Here is a 21,738-nt window from a genome sequence, read left to right on the forward strand (position 1 = left end):
TCAGAACAGGAGAAACTACGACTGATCAGATTTTTAGTATCAATAATGCACTGGAAAAGTTTTTTGAAAAAAAAAAACATGAAACTATCAACTTTTTATTAATTTTTAGCGAGGTTATGATTCTTTGAATAGAAAAATTTTGTACCATATTTTAAAGTACATGGAAATATAATAAAAACTAGTTGAAATTACTTTGACAGTCACAGAAGCTAAAATACAGGGAAAGGTCTCAAAAAAATTAAGAAATTTTTGTTTGTAATATGTATATATATATATATATATATATATATATATATATATAACGAGAGAAATTTATTCGAATCATGGGGAATCATTCAAACTGAACTGAAGTTTTGCATTGGTTAATAATATGGACGTGATGATAACAACGGTTGAAACCAAATATATTGTGATAGACAGAGAAAAAAATAAAACTACAGATACAAAAAATATTTAACTTGGTTTTGAAGAAAATGAAAGGAAAAATTTAAGTGGATATGTTTACTCTATGTAGAGACAAAAGAGTAAATAAGTAAACGTGATTGCATTACATAAATTGTCTATGTTACAATGAATGACTTTCCTTGACTCCAATAAAATGTGCCGGCTTAGTCACACCAATAAATGCTAGTCAAATGGAAAAACGGTGTTGCGAGTCTCGACATCTGATGGAAATAATACGGTCATCTAAAGTCACATCGCAAATTCTTGAATTGCACAGTTTATAACAATCCTCTTACCCACGTCCCGAGTAGGATTATCTCTTTTTTTTTGGATGATTTGTTGGAATGAATGCTGATGTATGGTGTTTAAACGAAATTTATTGATGTAAGAGAATAAGAAATAGCTGTAGAGAACAGGGTCAATTACGGATTAAAAAAAAATAGTGAATTTATATTGAAATTGTTTTCTATAGGTAGCAAGTGATTAAATCCTAATTCCAAAAAAAAACCAATGAAAATGATCAATTACAAATAAATAACAACAAGTAATAATAACAAACGAAGTCGCTTGGATCTCAGGATTCTTCTTCTTACTGTTATGATCGATACATTAGGTTATAAAGTTTTCTTTTCGGGATTTTGCAGATATTACGCGGCATAAGTTCTTACTCTGGATTTTACAGTTGGTGACAGATCCAGTTTCCAGAAACCGTATTAACAACTTCAAGATGATTTTTCGGAACACATTCAGTCGATTCGCAGTATCCTGCTTCAAGCGAGTCGATGCTCACAAAAAGGAGCCTCCCCTAAAAACCAGAAGAGTTTTCCTATATGAGGACAATTCAAGCAATAAACCGTATTCTACATGAAATTGTTCCTATATTCTCAATAAAGATATCCCAGCGAGTATCGCTTTCACTACGTCTAAATAATTTTCTCTCGAATATCATATCTGTATCAACTTTGAAACGGAACATTTATATTTTCTAGAGCATTCCCAGGGATTTGCATTCCAAGTGCATACCATTAAAGTTATTAACTATGAATTTAATGGGGTCTGTTATCACTGCGAAACACAAAATGCAAATGGCAGCGGCATTCATTGGCATTATAATAGACATAGCTCTTGAAATGTTTATAGAGTAAATCAGGATCAAATATTTTTGTTACTATAAAGTGAATTGGTGTTTAAGGAATAAATGGATTTTGTATTTTCATTAAAAATATGGTTCTTTATATAAAATGATTACTGCAGCCATTTGTATAACGCAATTTTCACCTTGTATCTTAACTATGTTTATATTTGTTTTAAATTGGTTTTTTTCCATAAATCTAACAATCGAAAAAATCTTTTATTGTTTGAAAAATATAACTTTAGGAAAAACTTCTTGTTACAATATTGACTTATTAAAGCACCATTGTTTTTTCAAGACGCACAAATTTCAAACCATAACATAATGTTTGATAAAAGGTTATTAGTTTTTTAACTAAAAATAATCAGGTATTTTGAAATAAAATTAAAAAAGAGTTTGCTCCAGAGACGTAAAAAAGGGGGATAAAAGTGACAACTATCTCCGACAGCGCGACACTGGTTAAATTTTTCCAATGTTTGTTTATGTCAAAATACTACTTTATTAAGGAGCATATTGGTCACCAAATTTGCAATAGCAAATTTTTGGTTTTGATTTAAAATTTTGAACACTTTATATCTCAGCCCCGTAAGGGTTCGTATTCCTATATCAGAATGAATCATTTCTTGAGATCTTTTTGTGGTAGAACGTTGTCGGTGGAATATAGAAACACCCTGTATAACTTGGAAACTTTTTTATGATTATTACTTGGTGAAGCTGGCTTTGGTTACATTTTTTATCGAAATATACACAACAACACAATAATATCAGCTGTCTTTGGTTTGTGGTTGGACATATATTTTGGGTGAAATTATCCTGGACGTCAAAGAGAAAAATTGGTATAACAATCATAATTGTCATAATAATCCATTGTCTTTAAAAAATCTACTTTCATTACCACTCAAATTGAAATTAATATCTGCTTTTTGTAGCTGGAGCTTCCTGGAGAGAACCAATTTATCATCAGCTATAACCATGAATAATTCGAATTATTCCTATTATGACTGCATCACTAATATATAAACCAAGCGTGAAAATCGGGTCGTTTACTTTATGGATCTTGGAAATGTGAGAGAAAATGTCATCGTTAAATTTTTACAACATTGTTTTATGGCTTATAGTAAAAATTCCACTTCATTAGTGACATTTTTCTTGGATGCTCTTGTACTAGAAAAATAATGAGTCGCAACTCTATACTATAAGACTATTTGAACTTGTTTGGGCTAAATAGACGTTTAAATTCATATTCTTCTACTATGTTGACACCGTAGAATAGGCGCCGCATTCACAAAATATACATATGACATCCGCTTCTTAAAGCTACTTTATTTCACTACAAACTATCAACAGCTACCAACTTTTCATTTTTACCACACTTCAGTTAACTTAAGCTTAGTTTATGCAACCAAAATTAAAAATTACCATTAAACTAACAAATTAAAACAATAATTGAAAGGCACTGAAATGCTACTTTTAGTTCAAGCAGAAAATTAACAGTAAATTAAAATTAAACTAACAGTTCGGCAACTTTTAGCTTCTATCAAAAAAAAAAAAAAAAAACAGGAAGAAGCATTGTCTGAAAGTCAGCAATGTTCTTCTTTAGACTACGAAATACCGATAGATAGTGTAGGTAGCTTTCCACATTTGTACGACAAAAAGGACTCATACAGGGAATTTTGATTGGTTTACCAGTAATTTATAATTATCCTTGATTTACTGCATAAACAAAAAAACTACCACCAAGAAAATTTAGTTTTAATTTTGGCTGCGCAAACCAAACTTTATTATTAGTTTGTCTATATTGACGGAATTTTATAATCAAATCTCGCATGATTTAATAAAAAAAAATATGTGGAATATTTAATAATATCGTGTGAATTTATATGAAACGTAATGTTTTCAGAAGTTTTCAAACTCTAAATTTCCACTAGTAGATGGTACTATAAGAAACAAAGAACATTTATAATTTCACGTAAAGAACACGTCAGTTATTTTAAAGTTGAGGAAATTGAAACTATTGAAAAAATTAATTATATTAAATGATCCATAACCCCAATACGTGATTCGCACCATCGAATCGAACAGTTCCGCTGCCAAAGACACTATTTTCACCCCCCAGATTACCACAAGACGGCCCCTCTCCCTTAAATTCAAAAGGAAACTTCTTTATCCCACACTTCGGTTGTTAGAAACGGTCTACGAAGAACCGGAAAATTACCTTAGGTCTTTTGCAGTTTTCCTGTAATCTGGTGAATTCGTTCATCACCCAAAAGGCCGACGATAGGGATTAATACAATCGCATGTAAATCATCTCATCTGTCTTGCCTAAGACCACCTAGGAACGCGGAGTACGACCTTTTCTTACCTACTCCAAGTTCAGAATTAGTTAAAGGCTCAAAATTTTACAATGAAGAAAAATGCAGAATCACTTGCCAATTGGAATCAAATCGATCAAATCATCTTTTCCCACTTGCCGCAATAATTTGAGGGTATATCTACTGGAAAATGCCTCTTTAAAAAACTTCTGTTCTAATAATAATATTTAATTCCAGATATGCTGTATACTGGTTTAATTTTTACTATGGACCTATAATTTTGTTACTCATTGTGGTTTTCCGCTGTATATCGAAATTTTATTTTATTTGTATCTTTATTTACTTATATATAAGTGTTTATCTTTCGGTTTTTGCAAGCTTTTATCTACAAAGTGTAACAATTTTTTGACAATAAAACATTTGTCGCGTTATTCTGCTCCCATTATTTTAGTTAACCTCTTAAAAATCCCAGAAACCCAGTCCTACAGAGGATTTATACAGGATTCATTTTATGGAAATTTTTATAGGATGTATAGAGTTATGCATGATGCATGTATATAACTACAAAATATCAGATTATCAATAATAACATAAGAAATAGTAATAAAGTTATGAATACCACGTATCTAAATAATTAATTTATTTATTCCAATTAAATTGATGCTTATAATGACTTGGGACCAGCATAATCTACACATTTGTTTCCAAATTCTCCCGGAGAAAGTTCAATGCAATGGAATCCGAATATCTATTGCTATCAAATAGATCTCTTCTTCACATCTATTCGTCTAAAAAAATATCATCCAGATACTACCAAATAGTTATCACGAAGTGAGGACGTGGGACATCTCGATGATGGCTATACATGTATGTACATGTAGATTAAGAAACAATTCAACCAAATGCAAAAACATGAATGAATGAAAGTATCGAATAAGCAAGAAATCCAATACGTTTCATATAGTAAATATAAATTATATATTTATAAGAAAATACATAATTAATCGATGATATTTGAAAATCATTTCGTGTCACCAAAAAATCTTTTATTTGTACATTCACTTTATCATTGTTATTGACATGACTTTGGCATCAATAGTCATATTTCAAAAATACTTGGCATAATACAGGAGAAATAATCAGAGAAAAAAATTTTAATCCCCAGTATTCGAAAAACTACATATTAGATTCTCAATCAAAATGTGTTTATAATGAAGAAGCAATGAGCAGACGATTTATAGTACTATGGTGTTAGGTTAGGTTAGGTTATTATTTATTAGCTATTTTCAGTCAGGCAGACAGAATATTGAAAATCCTAATAATATATGGTGTATACGTTGTATTTATCTCAATTGCCTTTTGTATATCTTGTGTCTATTAGTTGAATTATTTAATTCAAATTATTTAACTCAAAACGTCAAGATCAATCTTGTCAAGATACTTTCTAGGAACTCTCTATCAAGAGTCATTCGATTTTCACTTTTCAAAGACATTTTTTTACTCAAAGAAGTTTTTTTTCTATATTAACAATCACTTGATTAACATCCTTCAGTAAATATGGGTGATTCCGTTCTAACTGTGATTTTTTGTATTCAAAATTTCAAGATTTTAAAATTTAACTTTTCTAACTTTTTTATGCATATTATTCATCTATTTTACTGTAAAAATAAAACTCTAAGAGGAATTTACTACAACTTCAAAGTATCACGAGCAAGACACAAATGTCGGATTTTGAGTTCCACGGTACTGACTCATTTATCCACGGTACTGACATGGTAACTTAAGATATTAAGCAACAAGTGCATCAATTTTCCTCAGTTTGATCATAAACATTAGAATTTATAAGGTAATTAGTTTAAATCATTTGTTACGACAAAAAAAAAATTAATAATTTATCGGTAAATTCTAGGAATGGACATGACACGGTACTGACATTCAAGTGATGTAGTATAAGTTTTCTTTAAGTGGCAAGTTATATTGTATAAAAATAATGTTTAAATATCTTAAGAATTATTCAATTAACACAAAATTTTTATTAATTGATTATTAATTAATGACTAGTACAAAAAAACAATACAGGACATTGAATATCACAGTTAGAACGGAATCACCCATATATATAAAGATAGATCAATATATTGATCTATTTTTTTATTCACTAGGGAGTTCACGTATACTCAACCATCGAATTAGTCTGTTTTTTAAAACGTGCCGAATGGCAATGGCTTCATGACCGTATAAAATATAAGTTCTAATGGATCTTTTCGAGATATTTTATATGCAGCAGTCGTCGCTTTCTTCATATTCATGTACATTTCATAACATTTTATTTCACCTACTTCTCACTTTATATGTTTTAGTATCAATCAATAATTTTTATCGTTTCGCATATTGTGTCTACCAACCGAAAATTATCATATGTTGCTTATGCACTTCTGAATTGAATCTTTAAAACCCTCAGGTCAGGTCCGCTCTTTCATTGGAAAAACTTACTACTTACTCACAAATAGAATGGAAGGTGTTTATGGTAATTTGAGTCCATAATTTTCAAGCGTTAATCGGATAATTTAGAAATTATACTTAAATATATAATAAATAAAACAATAAATATATGAGCCTATAGCTCAGAAACTATGGGTCGCCTGAGAAAATTTTTTTACGTCACAGTATCATTTTCACGTCATCTACTAACTCCCGAATTTTTCACATCAAGTTCCGGAACACCCATTTATCTTCCATTGAAAGAATGGTTTGGCATTTTTAATAATAATCACTCCATTCATAGCCAGGATTTTATTTTTGGTAGTGCAAAAACAGGAGTTGTTGTGGGTGAAATTTATCAGAATAAAACACAAACAAGGAAAAAAATAATTACAAATGATCTGCATGCTAATTAGCCTCCTCATTTCGTTGGATAAACTAACCAATGAGGTATCAATGAGGTTTATTAAGGAAAAGGAAGTAGCCTCTGTTGAAGTTTGATTTTAATTTCAATACATCGCTGCTTCCACCACATTGTCCACGGTTATGTTCGAAACTTGATGTTTGTTGAGTACGTGTGTCGTTTCCATTTAAATTTCCAAAGTATTTTACATGTTTCGCTAGTGGATTGATTCCTCTTAGTCTAACATCCCACCGCTTGCTCTTGCGGGTATCTGTTTTTTTGATGAAATTAATTTTAAGGGAATCTTGAGGATGTATGGATTGGATTAAGGATAGGTTGCCTTGTAAAAATTAGCCGCAATTACCTGTAATTAGTTTTAATGTCATTAATATACCAATATGACTTGCAGCTGTAAGTTTTTTGCAGTCAATATTACAGCATTTGAAAGAAAATGAAATAAAAATGGTTGCCAGCTCTCAGTCGGCCGCAGCATTAGGGTTGCCAAGTGTAAAGAGGTATATTATTGTTAATTAACTGCATTCACCGTTTTTTTTAAGTTCTTAAGTAAAATTAAAGTTTTATATCCATTGAATATGAAAATCCATGGTTGCCAATTGCACAAAGGCCGAGGTTGCCATGATTTTTGTCAACGACTCTCGCTCCAGGTAAGTGAAAGTACAAGAGAGAAAATGCACGTATTGTTACGTGCGATGAATAAGGACAAAGCTTGGCAGCTGCAACGTTTATACAGTTTATGTGCGGTTTAGGCATTACGTTGTTCGATTTCATTATGCCCAAAAATTGATATTTAATATAAAATAATAAGTGAAAAAATAATAGAGCTTAATTTTCACAACTTTATACTATTGTTTACAGCACAAAAATCATGGCAACCTCTGTTAGCGGCCATTGTGCAAAAAAATTTTTATAGGTAATTTCTAGATTTGTTGGTCTTGAGTTTATGATCTATAAGTAGATAATACGAAGGCGGTTTTTTTTTCAGTTTCCGATCGCTTCGTGCAGATGCTACGAGGGCAGAAGAAATTGGGTATGCTTGTAGGCGACTGTGAAGCTCACGCACTACGTAGGCGTCAGTCGGCGTTGTGCTACAGTCACGTAAACATGTCCGCCATTATTGATGCTCTCGCCAAGAGTGAATTGCGAAGTGTCATAGTGCTGCAAAAATCCACCGGAGAATGAGCCGTGCATAATGAAGGGGGCCAAGGTCCATTTTGTACCCCACTTGAATTCTTGGGCGGCAACTTTCTTTGAAGAGGATATTGAAAAGCTTGTCCACAGATATAACAAATGTCCGAATCTCTTCTGTGATTACGTCGAAAAGTAACTGTAACTGTACTAATCTTTTGGTAATAAAATTATTGTTTTATATGAACTTGTCTTTTATTTATAGCCTACCGGAGGTTGAAGAAAAAAACTCCCTCGTAATAAATGATATGTAAGTTTATTATTTTATTCACAATAGGTGTTTGGAGCGTGGTTTCTTTAGATCTTTAAAAAAGCGTGTTTGAATTCGTGTAATGAATATAAACATTTTTTCGTATTCCATTTTGCATATAAGAGATTTGTCGATGTGTCAATTGTAAAATCGACTTGCTACATTTTATTCCATCCTTATCTAGCAATAACAATTTTTTTTTCATTCACAGCGTCAAAAGCTCGTAAAAAATATTTCTGACCAAACAAATTGATTGGGATTTGAAGCGCAATGACAATTGTTACTGATTACTGATAACCTGATTACTTACATTTAACTTTATGCAGTTATATTTCGAAATAAACATACTTACCGTCACAGGGGCAGTGAGTGATGGCTCTGGGGTGGGTAATTTACGGGGTAAACCAGGGGACGAACCGACACTTTCAGTTCCATGCTTTTGCCACGTAAGGGTGCCACTAAAACAAAATGGAGGTGTAAGTGCAACAGTTAAAAATGGGGATGTATAACAGACAAACAAACGAACAATATTCCACAAAAACAGTTGAATTGTTATGAACAATTTTAAATGAAAAATTTATTCATTATTTTTTATGTCTAAAAATATTTCCAATTCCATTTCAGTCGTTTAAAAATGCAATTCTTTTAAAAGTCAATACAGTCCATGAATATTTTATTCAAAAACTTTTCTATATAAGCGTTACGAATGACATTCGTCTAATCGAAAAATTAAAATTTTAGAACATTATGTATATCCTGAATATCAACAAAAACCGCGAATGAAAGTAAACTTCGTTTCACGACATTTCGTTTTGACTTAATACTTACGAACCGACCTCTGAAAACAGTCAATTGGAAATAGTAAATTAAACAGCAAGTACTTAGAAAAAAAATTTATCAAGTTTTATTGTCGTTTTCACAAATAAACATACATATCAACATAGAATTCGGGATTGATTACGATCGCGACTGTGACCGTTAAACTATAAATTAGAAACGTGTCAGCTCCGCTATCAATGTGATCAGATTTTTCTGGTAAGAGAGTGTGGAAGATGCTGAAATTCAGTAGACTTAAATGACAATACGTAAGGAGGGCATGAAAAAATTTAAAAATGGACGAACGAGCGTAACACAAAAGTTTGTACACGATGGGTAAGTTTGAAAATCTGGTAAGATGATGTTAACACTGTCTTGGGATGAAGAAAGCTCTATACTGGACGACTATTCAAAGAGGAGAAATACTTTAAATAGTGCGAGGTACAGAGATTTATTTTCCAATAAGCTGAAGCCAGCGATTTGTAATAAACGGTGTTGTTAATCTCAAAAAGGTTTCACACACGTTCGGGAGGCGTTGCAAAAATGGATTCATAAACAGGCGAAAAATATTATTTAGAAGGCATACAGAAGCTTTTGGTTCGTCGATTAACTAGATTGCTAAAGTTGGAGACTGTATCTAAAAATTATGTATTTGTACATAATTTTATTAGAATGGTAGAACCAAAAGTGTAATTAGTTTTTCACTTACCCTCTACCCGAGGTAAGTACCCGATGTTAGATAATAGTAGATATTATATTTAAACTAGATAGACTGGCAATAGAAAGAACACACGTTTTATTGTCGGATAGGTACTAAAGTAAAAGTAGATTTGAATGGACATCAATATATCATTAGTGTAGAGTAGCTATCGATCCATATTTGGAATTTTAATTTGATTGCTTTTAAAGTCATTTCTGTTCTGTATAGGTATTCCAGAAGTAACTGAGATGTAATCTTGACGGTGATATTATCTCAAACTAACATCTCTTGCGATTAGCTTCATTAGTTGAGGCAGAATCGATTTGCATCATATCAAAGGCTGCTGTCATATACAAACTTCTAGTCGATTAATTTCCTACCTGTAAAGTTACTGTAGTGATTTAGTTTAAACATTAATTACGCCAAAATGATCTAGACGTAAAGTTTTGTGCATAAACTTTCGAATTGGTATTCCTAAGACAGTAATTCGATGTCAATATGTATTCAACATGAATACTTGATAATAACAAATCTAGGATTAATCATTCCAAATTGATTTTGAATTGAATTTTCTACCTATTATGAAGATAACATGAAAATTCTAACAAAATGATGTTTTTTGTGCTATAAATTAAAAAAAAACACAAATAGGTTTCGAAACGAATACGGGAAGTAATATTTGTTATTGGTACCAGCATAAATTTCGAAATCAAATTAAAGACATTTTTCTTGGTTTAATACATTTTTTATTAGAAATTTTACAATTTTAAACAAAAATAAACAGTATGTACAAGGCATGTTTGACATTTGCCGTCACAATCAGCATGTCTATCTATAATAAGGCCGACAACAGACAGCGGTTTTGTGCCGAGGTTGCCGACGTTTCGCATTCTAGTCAATTTCCGCGGTCTGCGCTGAAACGTCGCTGTCGATTGATTAGAACACGCGTATGCGCTTTGTTTGATCGTTGTGCAGCCGTGAGTGTTCTAATTATGAGTGAAGAAGAATCTGACGTGATGAAAATTATCTCAGAGGTTAAAAAACGTCCAATTGTATGGGATATAATCAAAACCAAATATAATATACTCATCCATTTTGATTTGAAAAGGCATTTTTTATCAACAACAAAACCGTTGAGCAACTACTGTTAGTAGTTAAGGAATTCACTCATTCATACTTTGATTTCATAAGATTTTGGTTTAATTGAATCTGTTTTTATTTTCATCGGCATATACTGTTTAACCTCGGCTTTCGTTACCCAAATATACTCCTTAGACGCTATCAAGCAGCGTGTTGATGTGACGTGTTGTTTCCTTACTAAACCCTGTTTTTAGTACTAATTCTTGACAGTTATTTCTCAAGCATTGCATACGGCTTTGTCCTTTTACATCTCCCTATCTGATTAGTGTTGTCCAATATACACACAGTCCAGAGCAGTTTTTTGCGGCTATTTGAAAACTTTGCTAAGATCTGGCTTAAACGGATGTCACTACTTCTGGTGTACCAATGAGTATTGACTATGGTCCTTAGTGGTTTTTTTCTTATATAACCCCATTGTTAGATGCCGTAGGTCCTGATTTAATAATTTGCTTATCTACGAAGATAATCTGAAAATTTTTTGACTTAACAAAGAAACAAGATTCTATAATCATTTTTATTTTTCAATAAAGTGTTCTTTAAGTCTATCCACTTCATCTGATGCTCTAACCATTTCAATCCCTCCAAATAATAGTTTACGTATGCGATAATCTTTTTCTACTCATTTATATATATATATATATAAAAAAAATTGCTTGTAAAATAGTTCAGTTAAAATTCATGTCAGTCATTATTTTGCAACCATTGGAATCGCGTAAAATTTTGGGTTTACTCTAAAGAACCTTAATTTGCTTATAAATAACAAACTGCTAATTAATTTTGAGGTAACCTTACTGATAGGTAAATTATAAAATAGCCCATTATCTGAGATTAGAATTGGACGGAAAAATATTTATGGTTTTTTTTTAAAGCTTACAAACTGTTTCTTTCATGAAGATGACGAGGGTACCGGCACTGAAATATCTATCCAGTATATCTGCTTTGGCATATTAATCGTCTCTTGTCTCTTTTGACATGGACATGAGCTGGTGTGGATATAATTTATGCTTCTATATATTCACAACGCCGCCGCTCTATCTGGGAAAAATGTTCAGTTTTGAATTCCAGTATCAGATATTATACTCCAATTGTAATTTCCTCTATAAAATATTCTGAATTTCTTTTAGAATTTGTTTTCGTTCAAGTTGGAGGACTCGGGAAAAACATAATGGGATATTCACATCGTCAGAATAGTTGAAATAATCAGCGGGTTAAAGAAGTGCGGGTTGACCTCAAAAAAATGTTGTGAAACCACAAACCATTTAATGTAAATAAAAAAGCAGTGAGACTTTTGCTAGAGATAAAGGATGACAGGAAAAGTTATTATTTCAGAAGGAACTTTTTAGAAAACCAGTATACATCTTTATGAATTAGTAATGTAATGTAACGCAAATAAGTAACGAAATGTTTTCTATTTCTAATACAATTAAATATTTTCATGCTTTACCGAACAATATTTTCTAATAAATTCCGTTAATGCTAGCGCGGCTTGGAAAACTCGACATTTCAATCTATCACGTTTATTTTATTTGTAAAGTTTCAAAATCTAAGAAAATGTTGAGCCCTTTCATTTAATAAAGCTATATTCACAAAGTAGAATTATTAATTTTCAGAAAATTTATCAAAAATTTCAGATATTGTTTATTTATGCGGTACAGTTTCTAAAAACGTTGATGTTTCAATATTTTTGAAATTCCGTCGGCCGCGTATACTGAAATATATTTGTTTTCAATCACTGCAAATTTCATGAATAATAACAATTCGTTTGCAATTAATTTTCGTTTCAAATTATGATACAAATACCACAAATTTGAAAAAACGCTGTAATAGGATTATCAGAAGCCCATATAACGAATACCGTAAGGCAGAGGTGTGAAACTCAATTTTGCAGAGGGCCATATATTAAATTTTGAATTCGTAGGTGGGTCAGATTGTATATAATATACGGTTGTTATACGAGTACTCGACTCAACTGACTCACATCACGCCGATGCATTCGTTTTAAATGGGAAGGTTCTAGTCAAGACTCGAAGCGCATAGATTCTATCGTTCTCGAAAAAAATAATAGGATATTTCCGCTTGATGCTAAGAGATGGCGATACTGTCTACTGTTTCTTGTTTGTCTAGGCACGCGCTGACCTTGAAATTAGTCATAGACTTGAGAGTACGAGTAATTAAAACATCCGTAGAGAAATCGGATGAAGTCTAAAAGCTCTAAAAAACATGATTCTTTTTTCTGTGTTGCCATTTTATTTGGATTCTAGACGCACTGTTCAGCTGTTAATTTCCCTCGAAAGAAATAAGGACCAATATATCTTCCACTGATGATTCCTACATAACCATTAATTCTTTTGGTGCACTGGATGTGTGTTGCTTGAATCCCATGGGGAATTTCCCGAACCTAGTAATGTGATGATTTAATTAAGCACTTGGATTTTCACCTTAATTCGTCATGAAGATTTCAAAAAAAAACTTCTGTGCGCATCATTTCATGAGAGCTTGTGAACAAGTTGAACTTTGCGTGCATGTAGTATGTTTTACTTTCTCTGAAATGAGTAACTAACTTTTTGTTGTGAGGTAAGCATATTTTACTATGCCTCGCTGCTGATTCCTGGTCTTTCTCAAATTTTCACCAATTCTACTTACGTATTGCGCGCGTGCTTCTTCATGACTACTGACAAACAATTGGTTCATTAAATTAACTTAGAAATTGATACAAACAAATATTCTTACTAGGTAACTACAAGTTCCAATACATATGGAACAATTGAAAAGAAACTCATTTGTGACTAAAGTCATTAACTAGTTGTCAACTGCTTAGTTATATGTTCCTGCAAACTCATTTGTGACTGAAACCTGACTGACTCAAATTAAACATTTCATTTTGGTTTAAAACAACTTGACGCAATAGAAACTTTTAATAATTTTGAGCTTTCCAGCCTTTTTTTGAATAAATAAATGTATTGTTTAATAGAATATTTATTTCCTCATTTGAACGAAGTGAACTAATCTATATCCCATTTTCAAGTTTAACTTTATTTTAAAATTTACCTTACGTCGAACCAGTCCAGTCCGAAATTATTTTGCTAATGTACAAACTATCCTATTTGTTCATCTTTGGAACATTACTAGAACGTTTGGAGCTCCGACTCCAAGCATACCCTGAGGATGCTCTCTTCAATATAGAAGAGAGCAATTCGACTTATAGGCGATCCAGAGTTGACCAGAAATTTGGACAACTTAGAGCATAGGAGAAAGAACGTTGGTCTGTTTTACCGATATTATCACGGCAGATGCTCTTCCGAGCTTTCCAACATAATCTCACCTAGAGCAGTATTTACAAGACCTACTCGTGACAGACAGACGTGGCTCATGAACACTAAGCTCGCTTGCAAACACCAAGAACTTTAATTTATCAAGACTCCTTCTTTTGAACGAGTGCCTTCTACTAAGGCACTAAGTCTTTCCCGAACACTATAACTTACAGAAATTCAAGATCATTATCCACAGACATATCCGCACGACATTATCACTTGAATTACTCGAAAGTAAAATGGTTTGATCTCTTGTGCTTACTTTTTAGATAAAAAAATAACAAATAATATAGTTCCAAGAAACAAAAAATTTATAAATAAATAGAGGCAGTAATTTTATCAAAACGCATTACTAACCTATTGAAGAGAAAAACTCGTCGAGATCAGATTGAAAACAAAATAGCCTTCGTCCATTGAAAATTTTCAGAGGAGGATTATTCAGTTTGCCAGCGAATCAACCACGGCACGGGTGTGTAGTTCCCCGTTGAAATAATGGTTACAAAATGGTTAGTGATTTGCGTTAAATATGAGTTTCGTCAATTTTATTTCTTGACAATTCTCTTAGTTTTTCCTAGGTGACGGGTTTTACATGTTTTTGATTGAACGTGGTATGTTTCATTTTTTTAAATAATAACTCTGTATAGTGCTTGTATTACGAATGGATAGAGTAGCAAATTTAATATAGGAGTATACGAAACTATATATATTCAAGTAGGTATAAAACTATAAAGATTGTTTTCGGGATATTTTTTTGTCTTGGGAAATCTGGCAAATAAAAGTAAATTTAAAAAACTTTAACCTATATAACTACTACATTCTAATTATGTTATAAATTACATTGTATATGTTTATCAAATGTGACTGTACCAGACATTATACATATTCTAGATGGGTAAAAGGGGCATGCATATACATCACTTGATGCGTTTATTACAAATCAAACAAACTGGTAGGGCTCGTAAGCGAAACGTGCAATGGACATTGTCATTGATATATATTATATATTTGTTTTACGGTAGAAAATTCTGTCTATGACCGAAACACAAATCATTTCAACGTTCTTTTATAGAATTACACGATCGTGGGGTTTGGAATGTGCAGAAGTGAAAATATATATCAGAATGTTTTAAACGACCTAACCAAAAACCGGGATGTTTAGAAGTTTTAACTTAATTCGAGATATAAATCTTTTAAAATTGCAATCAGATCTTTTAGCGTCTAGATTAAAAGCATGGGATATTCTCTAAAAAAATTACATTATACAGACCTTATCTAATCCTTTTTAGAACAAGGACCTGTTTAAACTATCCATCTATAGAACATGCTTTACATATGAAGCTAACATACGAAATTATGTTCATTCTTTTAGAGGATAGGGAGACTCGATTGTCGAAGCCTTTTTTTTTTAATAGCAATCGGAGTACACAAAGTATTAGTCCGGTTAATTTAGACATTAGAAGTTACGTAAATTCCCACCAATTCCCTTAATAAAACGTAGAAAAATATTATTATAGATTATTCCGTTTCAAACAACTCGGTAGCATAACCACTGCTGGCTGGGAATACCCAAATACCAAAAAAAAATTGAAAATATAATTGTCCTAAAGGGATTTTTGAGAGTTGTCAAAAAACATTCTGACCTCAACCTGAATCATTTATCAATAAAGTTGGGAAATACATTAGAATGTGTTGAGATATTCCCACTAAAACTTCAGCTATTTTGGTTAGGTTAGAATTGTCTACGTAAGTAATTAATTTTTCTAAAAATCAAAAAAATTTAGTATCGAGATCGATCTGTCAATAAATATTTATTTTTTTAAAACCAATGCGCCTAATCAAATGAAAAATGAGACCTCCGTGTCCCGTTCTTTATAACGATTACGATGGTGAGATAAATCATCCAACAGATGATAGATTTCAGGTTTCTCGGTTTCACACATATTTTGTTTAAAGTAACAGAAAATCAAACACGTGTCTGGTTATTCGTATTCATAGAAAATGTGATATAAGTATAACATATAAAATTTTCCACAAGCACATTGCGATTACTGAGTTGCTTGAGGTAAATTGAAATTTCATAGCAAACTAATGAAATTCATGAGAGCTCTCCAATTTGAATAAAAAACGTGTCCTGTGTGGTTGGAAATGTTTAATTTTAGGGTATATATGTAGAATAAGTAGATTTTGAACGAAATCTACATCAATTTTTCACTCATATGAACAATTATTTAAATGTATAAAATAGATAAAATTTTCAATTTTAAAAGTGGTTATTTTTTAAATTGTATATTGAATTTAAGAAACATATTTAAGCGTTTTCATATACATTTACAAACGTTAGAAATCAGAATATTAAGAGAAATTACATCTTGGTATACTTGAAATGACGATTCACATCTTCCAGTCGAATCTATACAAGATGAAATTAAGAGAGTGTCCAGGAAACAACAAGTGATGCTGCACAAACATTCCAACGTCTTCAAAATTGTTAAAAAGCACCAAGCCATCTAAAATTACGTCAGTAAACCAAATTTTTGAGAAATTAATTTCAAATAAAATATTTATTAATTATTAGAGCGACTGTAAAATAATTTCATTTCTGCGCATATCGATATTTGATTATAATTTATCAATTCATTGTATGCTTCAAAGTTGTGTAAAAGATTATTGCTATTGTCAATTAGACGTTCGTCAATTCCAAAAATAGTTTTCTATCGATCAAGATGATTAACATCTTTAGACAATGACATACTTACGGCAGAATAGAAAACGAATCCATGTCAGATTATCGAGGAACTCAAATTCTCAACCATCCTCCGACAACCATTCAAGAACATTTAAAAAAAAAATCAGATCAACTGTTTGCTTGAACGGCACCATACAAAACCATTTTTTATGGTTTGATAATTCGAAAAACCAGATACTCTAAACTCTCTAAATCAACACAATTTCATTTGAATGTATAATTAGACCTCTATTTCTATATTTGATTTTGCCTGCTGTAAATATTGGAGTATTATGAATAAAAACTCTTTCTAATATATATCCAAAATAGTAGAGCAATATGTAAACAGCTATTATCTCGAGAATTAATAAAGTCTCTATGAATATGGCGAAGCATATTTGAAGCATTTTAATTGGAAAATTTTGAATAGTTGATGTATTATGAAAGTAACAGAAATTTTTCACATGTTTCCAATTTTAACGGAATATTCAAATAAAATGTACATACTGTTTTTAATACGATATATTAGCTCAATTGAATTTTCACAATTCTGAGGTGAATGAAAATTAATGAATTTATACATGTATAACAAACCAAATCTAGATTGAACGATGAATTGGTGGTTGTTTAATTTCCATATATTGATTACAGATACATTCGAAAATTTAAAATTAAAAAAAAAATTTATAGGAAATGTTGAAATTATTACAAATATCCTCTACGCTCTTGCGTCATTTGGAACTTATATTCCTGGTATCACTTCCTTTTTGAGTTCTGAGATGCTTTTAATGGATAGAAATATCGATTCAAAAAAAATGAGAGCATATTATTAGAGAGAAAGTATTGTTAAGAAGAGTGGAAAAAATGGAAAAATTCTGTTAAAAATAACGTTACATCCTCGTAAGGTACGATTTTGAGGAACTTCCACGAGTAAATTAGTGATTTTGATTATTCACAAAGACAAGAGGTTACATATTAAGTTCGTTTGTAGAATAATAGATACAGCCAGAAACCGTTCGAAAATTAGTAAGTAGGGTACTAAAAATGGAGCGGAAATATGCTATGCTGTTGATATGATAATACTTGCAGAGAATTAAGAAACCCTCAATCCAGCACTTAATTCAGAAATTCTCTGATGAACTAATGGCTGCACTGGCTTGAATGGCCAATATTCTAGATGAGCTGACTGGCCGGCGGAAGACAGTAAAACTAGCAGATGAAACGGCGGGATTAACAGAGCGGCTGTGTGATAACACAATGCCAAGAACCCGACAGGCAAGTAAAAAACGACCACAATACTGGTGAACAGACGAAATAGTTGAGTTGCGTATGGCTTGTGTGGCAAACCGACGACAAACCCCCGAGAGCAAGAGGAACACACGAAAGGGAAATTCTTCGACTAATGGTCAGACATCCTCCTCGACCTGTACAATACGTTTTCAACAACAGATCCTTCAGCGACCGTTGGAAGGTAGAGAGACTAGTACTTTTTCCTAATGGCAAAGGTGACCCGAAAAGACAAGGGAAGACATGCAATTCGGCTTTAGAAAGAGCCGATCAACAACCGGAGCAATCCAAAAGGTGGTCGACAACTTTTTGGAACTGGATCCCAGACTTTTTGACGTGATGAAGGATTATCTGAGAAACAGGCGAATAATTTACGAGACGACAGAAGGACAGGTAACTAGACAAATTACTGCAGGGGTCGCTCAAGGATCTATAATGGTACCGGACCTCTACAATAGTTTATATGATATTCTGCTTGGACAGGAATTGCCTTTTGGGGTGCTTGGTTACGCCGATGATGTCATAGTTGAGATCAACGAACAATCTGCAGAATTAGCGCAGCTTAAACCGAACCAGACAATGTAACGTGTAGGGGAATGGATGACAGATCACGGACTTCAACTTGCTATGGAAAAAACTGAGCTGATGTTTCTCACAAGCAAATGGGTACAGATAAGATGCGAAATAAAATATTTGGAAGTGATCTTAGATACAAAGATGTCTTTCTGGCCCCACATACGTAAGACGCTCGTAAAGCGGCCGAGAGGACAGCATTTTTGAACGAGCCGCTTAATGGCAAATATTAACTGACCACATTCGGAGAAACTAAGGCTGCTAATGGCGATAACTCAATCAATTCTTCTGAATGGGGCGGAGGTCTGGTCAGACGCTATGAAAATAAAGAAATACTTCAAAACGATGACAATCACCAGCTCCTACCGGACTGTTTCTGCACAAGCTGAGTGGTGGCGGGTATAATTCCCGTGGACCTCCTGGCTTTCGAGCAAAAGAGAAACAGCTCTATATCTGAGCTGCACGACAGGATACGGCAAGAATCGAACGCACTAGAACAATACGGACGTGGCAACAATGATGGACAGAAAAGAAATCAGCTGAATGGACGTGACAACTAATAAAAGACCTTAGACTGTGGAACGAAAGGATTGCTACTTCCGACGGTATCTTGAGAGAAGAGAAGTGAAGAAAGTACAAACACCTGAGTGTACGTGGAAACGAATCAGATGATGTTGAACACTCGTTCTTCGTGTGTAACCACTGGAGGGGTTTAAGAGAGGAGGCAGCATAAATCCTGATAATATCATCCAGGTGATGCCGCACAAGGTAGAATGTTGGCAACTGATTGCTACCTATACAGAGAGAATTCTTAGGTTAAAGAATGTAGAAGGCTGAATGGTATAACGATATCATAATAATCCCACATATCCATCAACACTCCTGGTGGAATTCGGTATTTGGAAAAAAAGTGCGGTTCATGAGTTCTTTGTCTCATATAGGAGTGCGCTCGCAACAATCTTTATGCACTGCATGCTTCTTCGATCCATTTTATTATAGTAGAGCTCGAACGACCATTCCATCAAGTTGATTTGAGAAATGTCTCAAATAGAATTTAGCGACGTAAAATTTTTTACTAATGAAGGATTAACACCAACACACATCAAAAACATAGAGACCGTTTACGGTCTAAGCTGTATTGCTTGGAACGAGAATCATTAGAAGATGACCGGGAGGTCCTGTGACATTAAATCAGAAAACATTAAATTGTTCTAAGTGACCGGTGCCTAAAAACAAAAATAATTGCAGCACATACTTGCGTTTCCACAACCAGTTTTTTGGAGATCCTATATTAGCAATTCAATATGATAAAAATTAATGCAAGGTGAGTCCCTGGAATTCTCAAAGCAGCGTCGAGTAAAATGTTGTGAGCGATTTTTAGAGCCACGAGGGCCAAGAAAGTGTAATTCGGTCTATTGTAACGAGTGATGAAACTATCCAACATCCAAAGAGATTTCATGATACAATAATTTGCGACTGCGAGGTATCTTTTTGATTAACTTTAAGAACTCAAATACAATCGTGAAAGATGCATACTAATCTGACTTACTGGGGCAGTTGCGTCAAAAAAATTGGAAAAAAAAGCGCAGCAAAATCAGCCGAGGTATGCGTTTGCTTCATGACAATGCTACAGTCCACACTGCTTCAGTTTCCAAGGTTACTGTAGATTTAGTCAGACGTTGTGAAAATTGTGTGAAAATATATTGAAAAATAATAGTAGTTTTTCTATCGTATTATTTTATTTCTTTTGTGTTAGGCTAAAACTACGTAATATAGATAAAACCAAAGCATGTGTCATAATCGTAGAAACCTAGCACTCGATATCAAAATAAAGAATAAACAAATTAGAAAAATTCGAAAATTATTTAACGCGATAAAAAAAAGACAGACAAAAATCGAAAAATATAGGGTGTTTTTTTTTTAGTTTTGAGGGGTAGATCAGTCCCCATTCTACACTTTCCTTATTTGTTCTCGTTGGTCTTTCCTCTTCATCACTTTATTATCATTCTACCAAGGTACTCATCAACTCGTTTTAAACACTTATTCTCTTTCTTCTGCATCCTGTATGCAGCTGTCTCCTCTCCACAATTGCCCCCATGTCATTCTGTTTTAACTACATCTTTCCCTCAACTTTCCACTTTTATTCCAGAATGGATAACTTGTTTGTATTCATGTTCATCATGTTTTGTAAATATTGAGATTGATCTTAGTCATCTTCTGAACATCTGATTGGCATTCATTAGTAGCTAGTATTTTTTCTTTTATTTTTCGCCACTATTTTTAATCATGTTATTCCTAGACATTTAGGAAAGACAAGTTCTTTTCTTCTCCAAAATAATAATTAGAAAATTTTCATTGTTCGCTTCTTGAATTGTTTGTCATATCCCATCATTTTCGTTTTATTTTTAAAACTATTTCTTCTCCTTCTGTTCTAAGTTTCTTTAGAGAATTTTTAAATATATTTTTCTTTTTTCATTAGTAGTATGCATGTATGCTATTATTTGATCCCCGCTGCTCCTTAAATTTCCTTTATAGACATTTTTGACTAATTGCTCTAACGATATCATAATGTTGCAGATAGTGCTACAACATATTATCTCACTTATGTATTACTATTGAATTATTCAGTTTCTCCTTGATGATGATCAATACACTGCATAAATTGATTTATTAATATTAATATAATGAAAGAGAGAGGAATAATGAGTGTTTTATGAGTGAGAATATGTTAACGAAACTAGATAGCAACCTAATCAATTATGTAGGTACTTGTACAACCTTTATATCTTTACAAACTGATCGCGCAAAGCTGAGTGAAATATGATACGAAACTTGAAGTGTTCATTTTTGCTAAAAAGGCTTTTTGAAAAAATTCTGATAGCGTTTGCTTTTAAACGCCGTTGAAACAATACCTATCCAGTGGTGTTACGTATTTTTGATTATTATTTAAAATAAACA

At 32.6% G+C, this 21,738-nt stretch overlaps 1 protein-coding gene across 3 annotated transcripts in view; it reads right to left on the reverse strand.

The window, feature by feature from the left end:
* Positions 1-21,738, reverse strand: part of LOC130896213 (mucin-2) — a 275,551-nt gene that overhangs the window by 87,647 nt on the left and 166,166 nt on the right. For all 3 annotated transcript variants that reach the window (XM_057804149.1, XM_057804150.1, XM_057804148.1), the window contains exon 14: positions 8,581-8,686. In XM_057804149.1, the coding sequence (XP_057660132.1) occupies positions 8,581-8,686 (106 nt within the window). The remainder of the gene's footprint in view (positions 1-8,580; positions 8,687-21,738) is intronic.

This window comes from Diorhabda carinulata, chromosome 7 (genome assembly GCF_026250575.1).
Source record: "Diorhabda carinulata isolate Delta chromosome 7, icDioCari1.1, whole genome shotgun sequence".
Taxonomy (NCBI): domain Eukaryota; kingdom Metazoa; phylum Arthropoda; class Insecta; order Coleoptera; family Chrysomelidae; genus Diorhabda; species Diorhabda carinulata.